Source organism: Lonchura striata, chromosome 2, assembly GCF_046129695.1.
Source record: "Lonchura striata isolate bLonStr1 chromosome 2, bLonStr1.mat, whole genome shotgun sequence".
NCBI classification, from domain to species: Eukaryota; Metazoa; Chordata; class Aves; order Passeriformes; family Estrildidae; genus Lonchura; species Lonchura striata.
Window position 1 is genome coordinate 99145795 of NC_134604.1, and position 19290 is coordinate 99165084.

The 19290-nt window shown below is 40.7% G+C and overlaps 1 protein-coding gene across 1 annotated transcript in view; it reads left to right on the top strand.

Moving 5' to 3' along the window:
• Positions 1–471: 471 nt before the first annotated feature.
• EGFL6 (EGF like domain multiple 6) overlaps positions 472–19290 on the top strand; it is a 30251-nt gene continuing 11432 nt past the window's right edge. Inside the window, exons 1-7 of the mRNA XM_021535574.2 lie at positions 472–563; positions 4424–4533; positions 6697–6789; positions 9590–9709; positions 10504–10623; positions 11309–11443; positions 13160–13282. Of these exons, the coding sequence (XP_021391249.2) occupies positions 499–563; positions 4424–4533; positions 6697–6789; positions 9590–9709; positions 10504–10623; positions 11309–11443; positions 13160–13282 (766 nt within the window). The 5' untranslated portion in view covers positions 472–498. The remainder of the gene's footprint in view (positions 564–4423; positions 4534–6696; positions 6790–9589; positions 9710–10503; positions 10624–11308; positions 11444–13159; positions 13283–19290) is intronic.

Here is a 19290-nt window from a genome sequence, read left to right on the forward strand (position 1 = left end):
ATTTTCCGGTGATGGAAACCCATGGCAGCGCTGCCACGGGGGCCAGCGGGTTCCTGCGCAGGCACAGCACCGGACACGCCGGTGTGGCACTGGTGAGTCTCAGGCTGGGCTGGGGCTCGTACCGGGGCTCGTACCGGGGCTCGTACCGCCCGCCGGAGTGGCACGGCTTTCCGCAGGGGAGCATCCCGTGGCTCCGTGGCCGGCTCCAGGGCACTCTGCCCTGCTCCGGCCGGGACCACCCGCCCCTCTCCGCTGCGGTCTCTGCCCGCCCCGGCTCCAGGCGGGTCCGCCCCGCCCCGCCCGGTTATACAGCCCCGACCCGCCGCCCGCCCGCGCTCCGGCGCTGCCGCCGCGCCGCCGAGGGACGGCCAGAGGAACAGCCCGGGGGACAGCCCGGGGGACAGCCCGAGGGACAGCCCGGGGGACAGCCCGGGGGACAACCCGAGGGACAGCCCGGGGGGCAGCCCGGGGGGCAGCCAGACAGCGCCGGGGTCGGCGATGGTGCCGGCGCCCGGGAGCGCCCTGCTGGCCGCGCTGCTCGCCGCCGGGCTGGCCGCGGGCAGGTGAGCGGGGCCGCGGGCGGGTCGGGCGGGAGGGACGGGCACGGCGGCTCCGGCTGCCCGGGCTGGGTACCGCCGCTCCCCGGCGGCCCCGCGGGTGCCGGGCGCTCCGGCCGGGCGCGGGTGTGCGCGGATCCCTCCCGCGCCCGTGTCCGCGGGGCTCGCCCCGCCGGCGGCCGGGCCGGGGCCGCGGTGCTGAACGGCGCCCGCCCGGTTCGTGCGCTCCAGCGGGCATGTGAGCCGCTCCCCGAGCTACTGCACCGGAGCCGGGACGCGCGCTCTGGGAAAAGCGGCGGCTTTAGTGGCGGGAGAGCAGCTGCACCATCTGTGGGAAGGTGTGAGCACCCACGGCTCTTGGTCTGCCAGCATAAACTGCCTTCACCAGCAGCCAGTCACCACAGATGTTGGGTTTATGGAGGCAGGTATGCTTTGGAAACAGAACGAGATTTTGAGAGAGAATCAAACCACTTACTCCAGACCAAGACATTCCAGTGTTCCCTCTCCCAATTCTCCAGAAGCAGAAGTGCTGCAGCAAGGGAATAGCTCGTAAAGGGAGAATTCGCAGCAACTGCATGTGAAGCTTTCAAGATGTTTTGTGGCTTATTTCTTTAATATTACATCTGTGACTGGAAACATTTCATCAACAAGTGGCAGTGTGCTGTTCCAGCACATGTGAGGCTGTTGAGTGGTCAGCTCCTCAGGAACTGGAAGTTCATTAACTCCTGACCTGCTCTTATGTCTTAGGGAAAGCACATTTGTTATTCTATACCACCTCACACCATTGACGAGGGCAAGGGAAAAGGACTGTGCTCCAGGAAGAAGGGGTTCTTTCCAGTCAAGAAAACGTGGTGGAGGGACCCTGTCTAGTCTATTATTGGGGTATTTTTGTGTGAAATGTTTCTTCTCTTCTACCTTCCATCATCCAGTAAATTGTTCTTGCCTCAGCCTGCAATCTTTGCCTATTGTGCCTCCAATTCTCAACTCCATCCTTCTGCAAGGGGAAGGGTGAGGGGAAATTGGGGAGCAAAAGAGGGTGTTGTGTGGCTGTGGAGAGTGTTGGTGGGGGGGACTGATTTGAGGAATACCATTCCTAAACCATAATAGCAATACAGGTTACAGCAGCAATGAAACTCAGTCCCACTTAGTTTAAAATGGTGCTAATTGGTCACAGCAATCTTGTGACAGCTAATGCAGCCAGCTCTTTATTTCAGTCACCTCAGCTCAGGTGGTCCTGGGTTGTTGTGCTCACTGTTCATCCTTACTGTTCTTTGTTAAATGTCACAAAGTCCTATCAGCAATACCACAGCCACATAAAGTTAATGACTTCTCTCCTCCCTGGGCACTCTAGACTGCTAAGTAGCCACTTGTTACCTTTAGCACCAGTGCTGCTTCTCAGAGCTCTTCAGACAGCACTCTTCCACTGACCTGCACTGTGATCTGACCTGCACACTGTGCTTCCTCTTGCCTTTCTTTTTTGGTCACATTTTTTGCTGCAGATTCTTCAAGGGCAGGAGTTTTTTGCACACTCAGCAGCCTGTGATAAGTCCAGCCATCTCACTCAGGTACTTTAGGTTGTTCCTCTGAAATCCTTCAGGAGTATGAAAAAAAGGAGGGGTCAGAAGTACCCTGTGCCTCCAGTCTGCATTACTTTTTCCCCAGTATCCAGGAAGGTTCATGCAACATTCTCCCAGAAAGGGTCTGCCTGCCTGAAAAAAATCTCCTCCCACAATTTTTAAAAAATGCTGAACTCCTGATAGAAATGGTTAAGCTGATGGGTATTGATTCTTCATGGCTGAGAGGAACTAGCCTGGCAAAACTGGTTTTCCTCACAGATTTTGGGATCTAGTTGATCTTTTTCTCTGGCAAAGGTAAGTTTTATCTTGATGCTTCTTGTGAAAGTCAGAACAAGTCTTTCGACCTTGTCCAGGGAAATATGTATAGAGTTCAGCTATGTTAATTTAATTTGCAGCTCTATGGAACATTCCCCAGTTTTAAGGAAAGTTTGTTCTGAAATCTTGAGAGATCTTGTATACTTTATAATGACTATTTTTAAAAAATAAATTATTAGATAAAATACTACTGAATCCATTTTTCCTGTAAAAACGAGCACCTTTTGGAAAGGAATGAGATCCTTCTTCCTCCAGACTTTAGGCATTTTAACCTTCCAGGGGAGTCATAGCACTATCCAGATACATTCAAAGGGATGTTCTGGGATGCAGGCAGAATGTACATTTACTATCCAGGTGAATTCAAGGCCACTTTCTAGTCTGCAAGCAGAACATATTTTCTTTAACTTGTATACTTGCAAGTGATGTGAGGCAGCAGCATGTGGATAACAAAATGGAAAAAGGCTATTTTATTGTCTCTAGGGTGCAGAGGCAGGGTGCTGATTTGTCACAGGCACAGGGGAGTTAGAGCTGTTCAACTCTTCCACCTGTCTGAGGATGTTCATGCACAAGAATGTGTACTCCTGTTAACTGCATCACTGCATTGATGGCAAAGGTTGGGTGGCTTCAGAATAATTTGTTCCAGTACTGAAGCTTATCTACTTGCCAGGTGACATGAAGACCATCTCTTTGTATAGAGTATCTCAGATACATGAGCTTATGCATTTCCTGTGAACTCCTTCTATTTCCAATGGTTCAGCTACTAAAGAAAACTCTGGAGTAACATCTTGTGTCTTTGAAGTGTATGCATATATTTGTTCTAGTTTGCCTCAGTGATATTTGCAGGAACTATTTTGATGTGAGTGTGACTGTTACAGATAAGCACAGGAGGATACATGAAAAGCACTCCTGTAATGTGATAAAGTATTAACTTTTTTGTGCATCAGATTAAAAATGAAAAAGTTCATGCCCAATGGCTTTTTCCACCTTTTTTTTTTTCCCTACCATGAGATTTCTGTTGCAGTGTATTGTCCCTCCTCAGGAGCCCAAATCACTTACTACAAAGCTCTCACCACACAGGAATTTTTCTGGGTCAAAACCAACCCTTTGGACTCTCTGAAGAAAATGCATTTTAAATTATTACTTGAATAAAGCAATGGGGACAGAGCATTTTGGATAAAGGAAAGAATTTCATAAAAGGGACAGGCATGTGGTACACAATTTAAATAACAGCAAGCAGAGGGAGAAGAGAATTAAAGTCACAGCACACATAGAAACACAGGGGTGGTCTAGAAGATTTACACAGTTGTGGATTTCCATCAGATTTATAATTTTGGCAACTAATATGGCAGGTCTTCCAACTCCTGCAGCTGTTGATCTGCACAATGACTTTGAACCCCCTGGGCTTATTGACAGGTGAAATTAATATTAATTTTGTATGATCAGGGAGTCTCATTCAACCAGAATGCTTGGGACTGTCTGCACTTATGCAATCACTTTGCATGTATGCAGTAGCTATGAGCCTGCAAGTTGTGAGCTTTTATGGGGCTGTCTGATGTCCTCAACATACTTTTCTGTAGAATCAGTCTTTCATCATCTGAGGCAACAGTGCTGTCAGTTATGGCACCATATCTAGTTGTTCATGTGACACAAACTGACACAGCCCTGTTGACTTCATTGATGTTAAGATGACCCATTCTAGCAAGAGAACTGGCTGTTTTTTCTTCCTTTCCGTGTTTCTCATTAGAAAGTGTTTACCTTGCACAGTTAATTTATTGCAGGTGAAACATTCCCATCTTCCCAGTTTCTCTGCTCAAATGGAAGTCTGCATTCCTGTCTAGGAGCACTGCTCTAGGTTTAGTGAAAAGGAAATGGCTGACAGTGGATAAAACATAAGAGAATTGTACAAGGGGGTATGCAGAGGAATGGACTAGAGCATTTTCCTGCTGGAGCTAGTGTTTGTCCTTCCTTACGCAGCTCGAGAGCTCGTGGGCAGCTGGGGGCTGTGAGCCAGCCTGGGGTGTGTCACTACGGCTCCAGGTTGGATTGCTGTCCTGGCTGGAGAAAGAACAAGGGCCACTGTGAAGGTAACATTAACTTTCTGCTTGTTTCCTCTCTGCTGCTGCATACTTGGTACTAATAAGGAGGTTTCTTACACATCTGCCAGAGGTTACAGAAGGGAAACTCCTGAGGAGTGAAATCTCCTAACTCTGTGATAAAGCAAATAAAACATGCTTGAGAGACTATACCCAAAGCTTGAGAGCTTTGGGTAAATAACACCAAACCATAACTTGCGCATTCAGAAATTCTTAGATCCAGAAGGCACCATCTGTTCTAATCTCCTGCACAGCCCTGGTCAGTGGCTACACTGTTACAGCTGTTGAGTACGTGCCATAAATGCAGTGTTTTCTAATGCTATATAAGGACCCCTAAAATGATTTAGTATCACTTGGTATCCTTTATCTTCAGATTACACAGCCTCTGAGAATCAGAAGGTTTTAACTTTCTAAAAATATATATAAAAGTCAAGCAGTAAGTGCCCCTGATTTGAGCTTGGGTATCCAGCCAGCATTCTGGGGTGTGGATCATTTGCTTAGTGAAGAAGCAATGACTCTTAGGACACAGCTAATTTGTGAAAGGTCTACATATCCCAAGGAGAATACACTGTGGAATCTTACTCTCTAATTGTACTTGGGCAAAATACAACAAAATCATAAAATATATGTTTTAGATCTTTTTCAGATGTTGCACTTGCTGTCACAGAGATTTTGGCCTTTTATATCTAGTGAATTTGTATAGAGGCTTAAGATTATTCATTGCTGAAAATCCATATACTAAAAGGGAAAGATGCTAAAATGCCTCTGCTCTGTATATATGATATGCCATAAAAAAAAAAAAAGAAAAAAAAAAGAAAAAGGGATTATTGTAGTATTTCTTTCATTGCTTAATCACACGTCCGTTTTGATGCAAATTAATACCTGGAGAGATAACTGGCAAATGTAACTTTTGATCAGCCAGTGGAGTAGTTTGTCTTGTTTTAAAGCAATAGGTTTTCATAAAATTTGAAGACTGTTCTTGGGCAAATCACTTTAAGCCACCTATAATGTAAATCCAGTTGTGGTGTTTTTCTCTGCTTCATTGCTAACACTGCAAGTTGGTCTTTTGCAGTCTTGCATCCCCTCAGTTATAGGAGAGAAATGTGTCCATCCCATGGGAGAACATCCCAAGCAGGTATGCTTTGGATCCCAGGGGAACAAGCTAGTCTTGCAGTGTGCCACATTGCATTCAGGGCTGGAAGAAGTGTAGAAAAATGCCTCAATCTGCAGAGTTAGTACCTTCTGAACTTGAATTCATAAAAATTAATTTTAATATTAATTTTATTATATAGTAGCTAAACTTTCCTACAGTTTGCAGATCAGCTGAACTACACAAAGAATTGAGTTTCACATCCTGGTGCACACTCTTTCACTGTTTCCTAAGAGGTTGTCCTGATACAAATGCATGTTTGGTTTGCTCTTCCTGAATAACCTCTGTGCTGACAATTTGAGTAATTTCAGGAGCCTTAAGGCTTATAAAAGTCAAAATTTAATTTCTGATTGGTGATCCAGAGGACTTAGAGTTGCTTTTCAATGCACCCAGGTTAAATGTAGCCCTCTCAAATGACTGCAAACATGATGCAAATATGCGCGCTGGGATGTGTGCTAAGGACAGTTGCCTGATGACAGATGTGCTCTGGATGTTCCTCCATGGGATAGACACGTTCCTCAGCTGTAACTGAGGAGTCCAAGACTGTACACTGCTATAGGATTATGTATCTCCTGTGTCTCTAGGAGAGTGCTGCTGCCTCTTTCCTGCTCCAGATGCCAAGCATAGCAATTCAAGCTGCTGGCCAGCTGCTTCTCACATAGGCTTCCTAAAAAAAGGAAAAAGGCAGGAGTACAAAACTAAATATGGCTTGTAAGCACTGCAAGGGAAAAAAAAAAAAAACAAAAAAAACAGAGAGAGAGAGACCTTTTGTCTTCACAAACCTGGAAAAAAAACCAAATTCTTGTAATTAATGTTAGTGCCACTATTCTCAAGCCCAAATAAAGTGTTAATCAGTAGTTATTGTGCTTAGACTAGAGGGAGAGGTGTGGAGGATGCTGAACTTGTGCAAAATCTTTTAGGCAACTAAGCAGGGCAAAAGTTCTCAAATAGAATATTTCTAACTGTTTCTTTTTCTCTCTCCTTTCTGTGCCTGACTCCACCAGCTACCTGTGGACATGGTTGCAAGTATGGCGAGTGCATGGGACCAAACAAATGCAAATGTTTCCCTGGATTTACAGGGAAAACCTGTAATCAAGGTTTGTGCATATGCTCCAGAAAGAAGACTGTTGGTTTTCTGTTTTCTTATCTTGTACTATGGTTTTTGGCATCTTCCAAAGCAGTAAACCAGGATGTTTTCTTGTTTATGTAGAAGAACTTAAGAATTTAAAACTTTTGCATCTCCAGCATCCCAGGCAAGCTCTAAGCCTCCTTCAGCAGACAAAAGTTTGAACCTATATTTTTTATCTCCTATGGGCTGATGACAAGGGCAAAGTCATGTTTATAGTCAGAGGATTAAGGCATGGAGAGATTATATAGGAAGGTATCAGAAGAGATGGAAGCCAATTCCAGAACCCATGTTATTTTCTTAACTAGCAGCCCATATTTATTTTTAAATTAATCTCGTAGTCAGAAAGACTAGGAGATGTGTAATTTATCAATCTGCCTGGGCTGTTTGTATATGCTGTTGGTATTTCTGAGAACCATCACTGGGAGTCCTTAGAATTACATTTTCAGAAACTTTAAATGCACCATTTCCCCCCCATAAGTTTAGAATTCAACATGGAAATATTTCAGTGAACACATTGGTAAGAACTCAGCTTTTTTTTTTTTTTTCCATTCCAAAATATGACATCCCTGTCTTGGATCAGATGAAAGGAGCAGGTCAATGTGCATGGAGAGGCAAATGAGTGAACTGTAGGTGCTATGATGGAAACATGACATAAAGGCCATACAAATGACTAGGTCTGTCCTTGCTACCTTCCTAAGCTCCTGCAGACTTTGCTTGAAAATATTGCATTGGCACAATAAATACACATATTTTATAGTCTAAACAGCCCATTTATTACACAGTATCTTTCAAACAATATGCCCTAAAGATGTGCTATTAAGTATTTTGGGAAAATCCATCTCTTGCTGTTTCTCACAGGCAAAGAAATTAACTCCTCGGTACCACTAGAGAGAAAAGGGAAACAGCAGCTGTGGTCATATGTAACAGATATATAAGCACCACTTACAGCTTTGGCCTCTAAACACAGAAGTTTAATCTCGAAAATTCTTTGGCAGCTTAAATGTTGCTAAAAGGCAACCCTCAGCTTTTAGGTGCTTTCCATACAGTAACTCTATGTGCATTTGACATGCTCTCCATAGGCAACCTGGTCAGTTCTGTGCACTTCAGCAAATTCCAAGACTGAGGCTTGCAGGAAGCACTGCACAGATCTACACATGCAAACTCCCTTTTAGCTCCTGGGCTTTTCTACCCTCTGAAGCAGGAGCAGGATTTTTTCAGTGGGGTGGTGGCTGGTACAGACCAGAAGTGTCCAAGAGCTGTTTGTTTTAACAGTATAGCTGTAGAGGTGGTCATGTTCCATCAGCCAGGAGTGCTAATACCCACTTTTAATTTACTGGCAGATGCAGCCTTGGTCTGTCCTTACAGCAAAAGGTCCTGCTGAGCAAGCTCAACATAAGCTAACTAAAATAACAGAGATAAGGGGACTGTATTAGTCTGCCACCAAGTCTGAGCTAAATTAGCCTTATCTCCATAGGTTCTTTTTTAGAGCTGTGTATGCTATTTGTGCATTGTGAGAGATAGGTACAGATAAGCACTTTTGAAAATGTATGGTCTAAATTGAATACCTTTTGTTCTCCAGTTTGCTCTGTAGTTTCTTTGTTAAGAGAGTCTTTATTGGAGTCTTTAGTGGAGTCACAGTAGCACAAAAATCCAGTGTGATTTGCAAGCAGACAGGCTGTCCTTTTTCAAACAGACCCTGTGAATATAATAGAATACAACCCTCTCTCTTCCCTCGACTTAGCTGTAACAAACACTTGTGCACCTCCACAAAATTTATGCTTTGAATGTTCTGGAGTTTTTGTTCCTGTGGTCTGCAGGGTGTGACACAAGAACAGATGCTTCTCCCTTTGGAAGTGGAGTTGTACAAGCTCAGAGCTTGCCTGGAGAGTTGCATCTCTACTGAAATCTTATTTTCAGTCATATGTGCTGTTAAACACATACTGAATGGGCTGCATATGCTGGTGCAATCTATAAATGAGTTCCATCTATTTACTAATCACTACAAGAGGTAGAAGTGTCAGGTCATGGAAGTAAAAAACACAGATGTTGTCCCTTTGTCATAGGCCAAATATCATTGTCAGCACTGCTCAACCTGTACCACACAAATGAACGTTCTAAAATTATTTTCACCCTGTGAAGGATAGATTTTAGGAATTTGAAATTTATTTTGTTTCCAAAAAGCCTTGAAATCCTGGATTTTGAGAAGGATTTAGGATGTTTCATTCTCAGGATCTGCAGAATTTTGAGATCTTTTTAAAGTCACATAATTATTATCATAAATTGTATTTCATTTCTGCTACTGATAACCTTGGCGCTAGTGCGTAGCTCAGAAAAAATAAAGTAAAAATCTTTGTTTCACTTTATCTCAAACTGCTTTCCTGTTTTTAGCCTCATGTTTTTTGCCTTTCTAATACAGAGGTCAACTGGAGGGCTAGAACCAGAAAAAGTCCATTAAAAAAACTCCCAGAAAAAGATTAGCTATGATTCCCTCCAGCCCTCCACTTCTTCCTAACAAGCTGCCAGATGTGGCCAGAGTTTGCATTAATTTTTCCAGTGTAGAGGTCTGTGTATGTTGGATTTACTAGCAGCCTTTCAGCCAGATGGTCTGCTAAACTCTCATCTTGCAAGGGGCTGGCTTATTTTCCATCCAGACAATTTCACTCTGGGGAACTCCACACATTAGGCAATATTATCCACCTATATATATATATATGCATGAATATATGTATAAAAGCCCAACACTCACTCAGTTCCGATGACTTCTGCAGATCTGAATGAATGTGGACTGAAGCCACGTCCTTGTGAGCACAGATGTATGAACACACATGGCAGCTACAAGTGCTATTGTCTCAATGGGTACATGCTCATGCCAGATGGCACATGTGCAAGTAAGTAACAGAGCTGATGGAACAGGATCATCTAATCACATCTAATCCCAGCAGATTTTCTTCTTGTGATGAACTGATTTAGCTTATTCAGGATGGGGTCTTTGCCCCTGCTCTCTGGTACCATCACAGCTGAAAGAGGCTTCCTATTTGGTAGTTCCTGGATAAAGTAAACTAGGCCATACTTATATTTCAGTCTTCAGAGGTGTTTTTGACCTGAAAGAAGTAAAATTCTTTGCTTCAGATGAAGAACAGCTAGTATGATCTCAATGTATAGTCCTGCCAGTTCATCTGTTGAATAAGGACAACTGAATGTATTCAAGCAAAGCACCAATATAATTACTTTTTCCTGCAATGAATTTCATGTCATTATTTCTTGCTTTACTTTTCTGTGCTCCTAACCAATTTTTTTTTTATCTGTGTTAATATGCTATCGACAGTTGATGAAAACTGCTCTTACAAACATTTGCTGTATGATCTAAGGCATATGAAAATAGGTATTTCTATCTATCTTCTTTGTCTTCAAGCCAGCATGAAATGGAAAGCCTTCTGCTTTTTTAGCCAACCTGCCTTATCAGACCTGGGGAAGCTTCTAATTTTTAGGTGACAGAGCTTTGCTTGTAGAAAATATCTCATGGACTCCTGAATTTTTATATGTTAATTCATAAGCAGCTTTATTTTAATGAATGGATTTTTGATATTCTGAATAGTTGCTGTTTTTATCCATATCTAACTTAAAATTGTGTGATTTCAACCTAGAATTTTGCTCTTCTTGTTATTCTAAATGCTATTTTCAGGTTCTAGGACATGTGCCATGGTGAATTGTCAATATGGATGTGAAGAAGTCAAGGGACAGGTGCAGTGTCTCTGTCCATCAGGTGGCCTTCAGCTGGGACCAAATGGAAGGACATGCATTGGTATGGTTAGAGAGCTCACTCTCAGCTTCTTTTCTGCAGGATCCCCATAAGAAGCCATATGATTCTGGGGAAAGGTTAGGAAGTAGTTAACCCTCCTCGCTCACTTAAATAATGCTTCTTGTTACTCACAGTGTGATAAAAAGTTTTTATACTTTTTTTAAAACTTATTTTTTCTTGAACTACTGGCCATATAATTATTTGGATAACTCTTATTCCCCAGTACATAACTCAATATTTTGACATCAACAGACAGAGTCATCAACAGATTCAGTTTCTCCCTATTGGTATGAGGCCATTAATTACTGTGCTTTGCCTGCAGGAAGCTGCCCTGCTGACATAATGTATTATAGGATTTGGGCATTTTGTTTGGATGGGGCTTTCTTTTGTTGTGATGACCCACAGTACAAACTTCTCAATTTTTCTCCAGAAGCCTCAACATTCCCTGTGAGTTTCCTGTGATGAAGAAAGCATTGGTACTGTGTTCTTCCATAAAGTTAGATCACATTTTACTGCTTCACTCATACAAACACATGTGAAAGCCATCACCAAATGTGAAATTATAAGATTTATTTATTAAGGTTTTTTTGTGATAGCCAAGAACAAATAATTCTTATGCAAATCCCAGTGAGTTTTTTCCTATTTTACCTTCTCATGGATCTGACCAGCATCCCTTCTCCTGCTGTAGACATCGATGAATGCTCCACTGGCAAAGCTGTCTGCCCGTACAACCGCCGATGCGTCAACACGTTTGGAAGCTTCTACTGCAAGTGCCAGCTGGGATATGAACTAAAATACACCAGTGGCCGCTACAACTGTGTGGGTAAGAGCTAGCCCATGGATGTTCCTTCTTCATTCTTCTTATTCCCCCAGAGTGCATCTTCCCTGTGCTTGTCCCCATCACGTTGTCCTGTCCTGGGGATGCTGCCTCAGAAATGGGTAAAAGGTGTCACACTAAGAATATTCTTGATGGACTTCAAATTCTTCTCTGTTGTTGTTTTTTTTTTCCCTGTAGCCTTATGAAAAAACAAATCACTGGCACTTGCAATTTAAATTGCCTCATTGTGATGAGTCAAGATGTGCAAGAGCTTGTTCTAAGTTGACTAAAAAATGCTAATTTTGGTAAAGGTTTAAAGTACCATTTTTTTGTTGTCTTGGTTTCAAACTGTGATGAATAATCAGTCCCACTATATTTTTTTCCTTTTTTCATGTCATTATTGATGAATGTGAAGTAAGTGCCTTCATGACTGTAAAAACAGTTATTTGGATAATTTGAACAGAACTTGAGGGGAAAAAAAAGAATGAAAATAGTAGGTTTCAATTATTTTTCAGGTTTCTGTTGCATGACCAAGTTTCTCCCTGACAAAAATAAATACAGGCAAAAAGTTATCCTGACATGCTCAGGTGTTAAAACAAATGTCAAAACACACTTAACTCCTGTTTCAATCCATTAGCTGAATGCTGGAAGAACAGCAAAATATAACTTACTGCAGCAGGTGCTGCAGGAGTATTGTTCAAGCTGTTGACTACACAACGATCCAAAAGTATTTGAACTACTGAACATGCATAAAAAAGACAATTAATGGGATTTGTTTATATTTAATTGCTATTGGAAGTGAGGAATGGGAGGAAGACCATAAGGCAGGTTTGGAGACTTAAGCTTACATTTCATGTCTGCAAACCCTGAAAGACTTCAAAAGGAAAAAATATTTTCTTTTCTCATACAATATGTGTGCACGAGAGAAAAATTGTACCAGTCTCAGTAGTGAGGATTTTATTTGCAAACTTAGCTCTCACTTTCAGACACACCAGACTTTGGAGTCAGTCTTCCTGCTACTTGTTTGTTTGCTGACTTACATTATGAGAGGACCTGTCAGCTGCTATAAATGATGCAATCTGGATAAAATGTGAGTGCTGCAAAGATTTGTGTACCAACATGACTCCCTCATGTGGGAAAAATCAGAAACATCTTTGTAATGGAACAAAATCAAATACTCTTGGTGCCTGTACATTTTCCTGTGAGTTGAATGTAGTATTTTCTGTTGAATTTTCCTTATTATATTTTTTTTTCATGCAGCATCATATATATGCTGGAATGTGAGAGATATCTTAAAGATCTTGACATCTTGGCATGCTCAGGGTTACTTTCCATTGCATTCTTTCTACAGCGAATGAAAGAATGAGAATGTTTTGGTGAGCTCTTTTTTAATTGTTGTCACCCATTCTCTCGGTGTTTTGTGCATTTTGTTAATAGAAGAGCATGTGCAACCTATAGTTTGAATCCTGTTCTCAGTCAGAAAATCACTGCATTCACCTTGTCTTTACTGGGATGGATGTTTTCCATGGATGCATATGACAGCATCTGTGCGTTTGGAGCTGACACCAAGCATTCTCTCCTAGTGTGAATCCTTCTGCCTCTGATGGTCACAGCACTGTCTTGGTCTGACATTAGTTCTGGAAAGAGATGGATGGCACAAACAGGCTGTCAGGAGCCTTGGCTTTTAACAGTTTTCACTGCAGCATTTATATCTTTCCCCAGATGTAAATGAATGCGTGACAAATAGACACAGGTGCAACCTCCATGCAGAGTGCCTCAACACACAAGGATCCTTCCAGTGCAAATGCAAACAGGGCTACCAAGGAAGTGGGTTTGATTGTGCTGGTGAGTACTACTGGATGTCAGGAATAGTGCTGTGTTGTTTTTCTCCAATGATTGATCATTACAAGGCATGTTCTGAGAAAAGTCATGCTGAACAGTGCTGCAATACCAACAAAGCAAGGCCTCTCCACAAAATAATATATTAACTGCATGACTCATAGCTTAGTCAATACAAGTATGCCTCGTTCAAATTAATTTTGCCTGTAAGTCTTCAAGTCTATAGGACAGAGAGCAGAGTAGAACAGAGAAATGAATTTGTCTTGAAGAAACAGAGAAAATATTTTTTAAAAATTCTACTATGATTTCTCAATGAATTCCCAAGGTTAGCTCTTTGGAGGGATATACAGTTCCTCCCAGAAGGCTAACTTAGCAAAAATGAGAAAAGGGAGATAAGCTGTGACTTCTCTGTTAAATTGTTTTTACTTTGTTTATTGAATATGGAAGGTGTCCTATAAAGATATCATTTCTCACTTTAACTGGATATGACCCTTCAAGAAGAAAGAAAGAAAAGCTGTCCTTTCTATATATTTAAAATGAACCTTTTAATTTATACCTTTATTAATCCTGGCAGATGTTTCTCCTGCAACATCATTAAAGATATTTTCCTTAATAAGACACTTGACTTCTGCTCAAACATTTTAAAAGTTTTTGCCTGTAGGAGATGAAGTTTACATAATACATAAATATTTTCAAGTAATGCTTGATCAGATATATCTCATGATTATAATTCATGGTTACAGATATTCTCTGAGTCCTCTATTGTTCATGTTCCTACTCCCACTAAGGTAGCAATTGAAACTTACAATACATACTGATAAATTAATATTTTCACAGAATATTTTGAATTGCATGGGATCCACTAATCCAGCTCCTGGCCCTGCACAGGAGAGCACCATTTTGTTAAGTGTCAACTTTCAGTAAAAAAATGTTGACTTTTAACAAGCAAAAATAAACACACAAAAACCTAGCTGTTACTGAACGGTTTGATATGGACATAGATTACCACAGCAGAACTTGTTTAGAACATTCTTCTACTCAAATTCAATGTTGAGCCAGGTTCCTTGCTAGACCACATCTCTTGTGATATGCCACTGCAGCTCACTGAAATGGAGGGATGCATTTGACTGGATATCAAAGCAAACTGACATGACACATCTTGGTATGTGATACAAAATGTACCATAGGTGAAATGTTAAACAAATACATCTCTGAGAAAAATAGTCTGGGGGTTTTTTGTTGTTATTTTGGTTTTTTGTTTTTGTTTGTTTGTTTGTGGTTTTTGTTTGTTTTGTTTTGTTTTTTGTTTTGTTTTGTTTTTATTTATTTGCCTTTTTAATGAGAATGTAAAAAATTCCAGGGATATTTTCTTTTTGACTAACTCAATGTATAAAACATTCTTTCATCAAGCAAAACAATTCAAAAAGAATGATTACTTACATATAAATAACAGAAATATTTTCACTTGTGGAGAGAAAATTTTTGATGTCTAACCCTGTTAAAAAAAATCAGTTCTGAAGTCAGATGATTCCTTTCTTCTCATAGGTGTTTCTCTTACATAGTTTGCCCTCTGCCTTACTTCCTCCTGTCATATTTCCAATTACCAAAATCCATTTGTTGTTTAGCAGAGGAAGGATCCATGCAATTTATAAACTTAACAGAACACACTAATTGGAAAAGAGATTTATTATAAGAGAGGATAGAAGAATAACATACAGTAATGAGAGCAATCAGAGCCACGGGCAGGTCAAAAATTGAGGGTCCAGCTAGAAAGTTGTAAATAACAATAGAGGAAGATTAAAATTCAATCAGTGGTAGGTGAACCCTGAAATGTAGAGATGCTGAATAGACACTGGTTTCTCTGGTGGTAATTCTCCCACATATAGCTTCTCTTTTAAAGGAAAGTAGAGGAAATTCTTTTAGCTCTGAATGCTTCAATAGCTGCCTTTTACTGTAATCCTCAAGAACATCAGACCAGAGTAACTCATGGGGGCAGGACATGTCTTGCTACTGGGAAAAATGTTTTTTTCAAACAGTGACACAAACAATTGGATGTACCAGCCAACAGTGAAACACTAAGTGTTCTTCATGTCATATGGCAATTGTGGAAAAGCTTTGCCTTTACTGCAGCCAAAAGAAAATCTGCTGTTGGGTTTAATGGGATGAGGACACCCTCTTGGGCATTTAGGAGCTTAAGGCTGTGGCTTCACACTTCTTTTGGTGACAATGGCTACAATTCCTAAGGCCCATTTCAGTTCCCAGCAGGGCTTCTGCTGCAGCTGAACAAAAGCCTTCTTGAATAAGTCTCCAGTACTCCACATAATTATTCCCACAGAGGTGGAATTCTGTTTTCACAGGGAAGCATTAGTTCTTAATAGCAATTGTCTCTAGTGCAAAAAAACACTTGGCTATTATGGAAGTAGTATTTGCTTTCTTAAAAAAATGAAAACTATTTTAGTATATAACTTAATTTTTGGATTATGAAAGGAAAGCAATCAAGCACAATGCTTATAATTAAATTCCTGTGGCTACATCTCATGCCATCAAATAACCTAATAAGTGACGTAATATATAATGCACCTTTGCAAAGAAGGTGGTAGAAATTCTTTCATTCAATTTCTATGTCAATACACGGACCTGGAGAAAGCTGCTGAAACACCAGGCTGCAAACACTGCTGCTGGTATGGATATGACCTGTGATTATTAAGGCTCCCTTTGGCCATTTAATACTCTTATATGTATGAAACATTGGAGACCATTTCTGAACTGTCTGTAGCACACATGTTTGAGAATCCATAGAGATGGTTCAATTTAAACAATCCCTAAAAGCATCCTAGTCATTTCCACATCTGGCCTCTATCTTGCTGCAATCTGTTGCTGTTCTCAGGTTCATGTGTTTCCTGATTTCCTATTGTGCATTGAAAACCCACATTTCCCTTGCCACGTGCTTTTATGTGTATCTCAGCTTTTATTTAAGAATAGAGTCTCACAAGGTTCCATAAGCAATTAAGATTCCTGGGAAAAAAAAAGAACCTATTTTTTATTCATTTATTTGGTCCTACAAAATAACAGGAAAAATGATCACAGTCGTTAAGGAGTGATCACTTTAGGATCACTCTAAGGAGCTCAACAATGACACTCTTGTTATTGCCCAGCTAGAGGCAGAGGTTACTCTTCTTCATTATGCTTTGCTGGGTATCTAAGTGTCAATAAAAATTCATGTTGGCTCTCTCTCTTCCTCTTGTATTATTCATTCATTTTTTGCTGATAGGGTAACAGTTAGATCCTATATATAATTTTGCTTTCTTATAAACTTGCCAATCCTGAGAAAGGTTGGTTCGACATAATAAAGTTTCAAAGCCTTAGAAACAATTGTGGTTATATTGCTGGTCATATTCTTAAAATTTAATTCACTATGGAGTCAAATACTGCTGTCACTCTTCAGTGAGTAACACTTGGGCTTTTGTCACCACACATTTCCTACTAGATGCCTTGCTGGCTGGTGTAGTCATGTATTAGGCACAGTCCAGAATAACAAACTTGCCCTGATTTCTCAAAGTATCTTTCCCTAAATAAGACAGAAAAAATTTTAGAAATCAATTGGGGTAACATCACATTTTGGTAGATGATGTTCCATGGTGCTTACAAGAAAATAATAGCCCAGAATCTCTCTTTTAGCCTATCTATCTGAAAGCTTTCTGACTCTCTTAAGAATATCTAAAAGAGGTTGATAATTTTTAGAATGATTTCTGGAAGCATGTTATGCTGATCTAATCTTTACTCACATCTACAGACTCCACCAACACGTGGTAGATTGTTGTCTCTCTCCCTCAACACTTCTTCAACTCTTACATAAAGAAGTTATAAAGGGAGCTACGAAAGGATTTGTAAGCCAACCTCCTAGGCTTGTCTCTCACCAGGATTTTAAATGCTCTGTGAGGTGTGGGGGTGGAAGCAGTGGGGTGCCTGCTGGAGTGCAGAGCAAGCTGTCTCCTACTGCATCCCCTGGATGGTAAGGTGAGCACCAGCTGCAGTCACAGGGTGTGTGGAAGGAGAACAGACCCTTGTCTGTCCCCCTCCTGTAACATCCCCTGGGTACTTCCCTTTACACAATGCAGCACAGAGTCAATGGGTTGGCATATACTCTTTATGTATTTTTTTCAACTCAACTTTGACAAGTTGGTCATTAGATATCCTACACCAATCCATTTCATTGTGTGTTTATAATTTTGTACAGCAACTGATGACAAATAAGTTTAGCCCTTAGCCACTGTTTGTCTTTGTTTCTCTATTTCTTGCCTTAATTCTCTCTTATTCAAAGAAAGAAAATACCTTTGAAAACTTTGAAAACTGAGATATTTTCATATTAGGGCAATAAACAGAAACTGCATGAGCAGGAGGCATTAATCTGCATGCTTCCTGATCAAAGGTACGTAAGGAAGAACTTGAGCTGAAGTGGAATGCTCTACATTTCTTTGCACTTTCCAAAATTCTCTGCAGTCACATGGATAGATAAGTGCACAAATGTGACCAACATGTCTGCATTTATCTACATATTTTGAGGCAAAGGGTCCTGAAAAATCACTGCCTCAGGTGTAGCACCCCAGAGTGCCAGAGAAGTTGAGCTGCTCCTTCAGGCAAGTCCACAGGCCATGGATTCAAAAGAACAGACTGAGTTTGAGGTGATGTATCCTTACATTGCATTAGTCCTCCTGAAATTCATGGCTAGATACAAAAAGCCTTAAATCTACACCTCTGGCTACTCTAAAGATGAATGCAAGAAAATTGGAAGAAAACTAGTGCTGTGTCCTGAAATATGCTTAGTGTCTAGGGTCTCTGTCTCCACAAACGTGGAGATTTTCATAGTGCAGCAGCAAATTGGAGTCTGCAAGCACATGGGAATTTATACCTTTTCATCCCCCTATTTTTGTCACTCCTGTCAGTAGGTTTTCCACTCTGCTAAATTTTGTACATACAAGAGATTGGTTTTCTGACACCACATAGGTTATTATGTTGAACTGTAAGAATTTTCCATTTCATGAGGAAAACTTCAAAGCAGAAACTAAAGCAGATATTCAAGTTTGATGAGCAGTCAGTCCTGTGGCCTTGAAAATCCCCATGTTAAAAGCCTCTCTGTTAAAAGCATGAAGTTTCTTGTTACTGATAGTCAAGGAGGAAATTTGTTTGGAATTAAGCTTTCCTGTTAATTTTTATTGCTGAATTCTGAGTTTAGATCTCAGGAACATTACATCCTTCATGACATCATCCTCTAGAGGATATTCAGTACAGTATTAGTAAATAGCTTATTTGCAAGTATTTGACAAGCAAGCTTATAAGTTTTATCAAAAAGAAGGAAGAACAAATCCTCAAGTCTGATTTTCAATTCATTGGCATCTGTTTACTTCAACAGCAATCTCAAAAACACCTAAATGCTACAGTGAACCCAAGAGTCTGATTCTGTTCCTGACATACTGAATAGCATGTAGCTGCACTTGCCATAAATAAAATGTGACAAATTCACAGTGATAGAACTGTATTTTCCAGAAGTGAATATAAATCCAGGGAATTTCCCTATTTTCCTACTAGATTGCAGTTCTTTTTTATTTACTGGTGTTTTTTCTTCTGCTGTGTCTCCATGAAAAGGGCACAGAGAAAACAGTACTACCCAAGATTCCAAGTCCAGTCCATCTGTCTCAAAGTACTACTATAAAATTTTCATAAATACAAAGTGAGGAGCAAAATATGAACATATTCTTGCCCTGATAGTATAATCATTAGACAACAGAAGCAGAGGGAAATAAAAATAGCTGTCTTCCATCATAATTTTTTACCCTAAAAGACTATAGGCACTGCAGCATCAATAATGATTGAGAATCAAAGATGGGAAGCAGTATATGAGGCTATTCTGATCTACTGATGAAAATAGTTTCTCTTTATGAAAGAGCTTTTTTATAGCACACTGAAACTGCTCAGTTTTCATTGTTTCCTCAGTGGTTCACATAAAAGACTCAAAC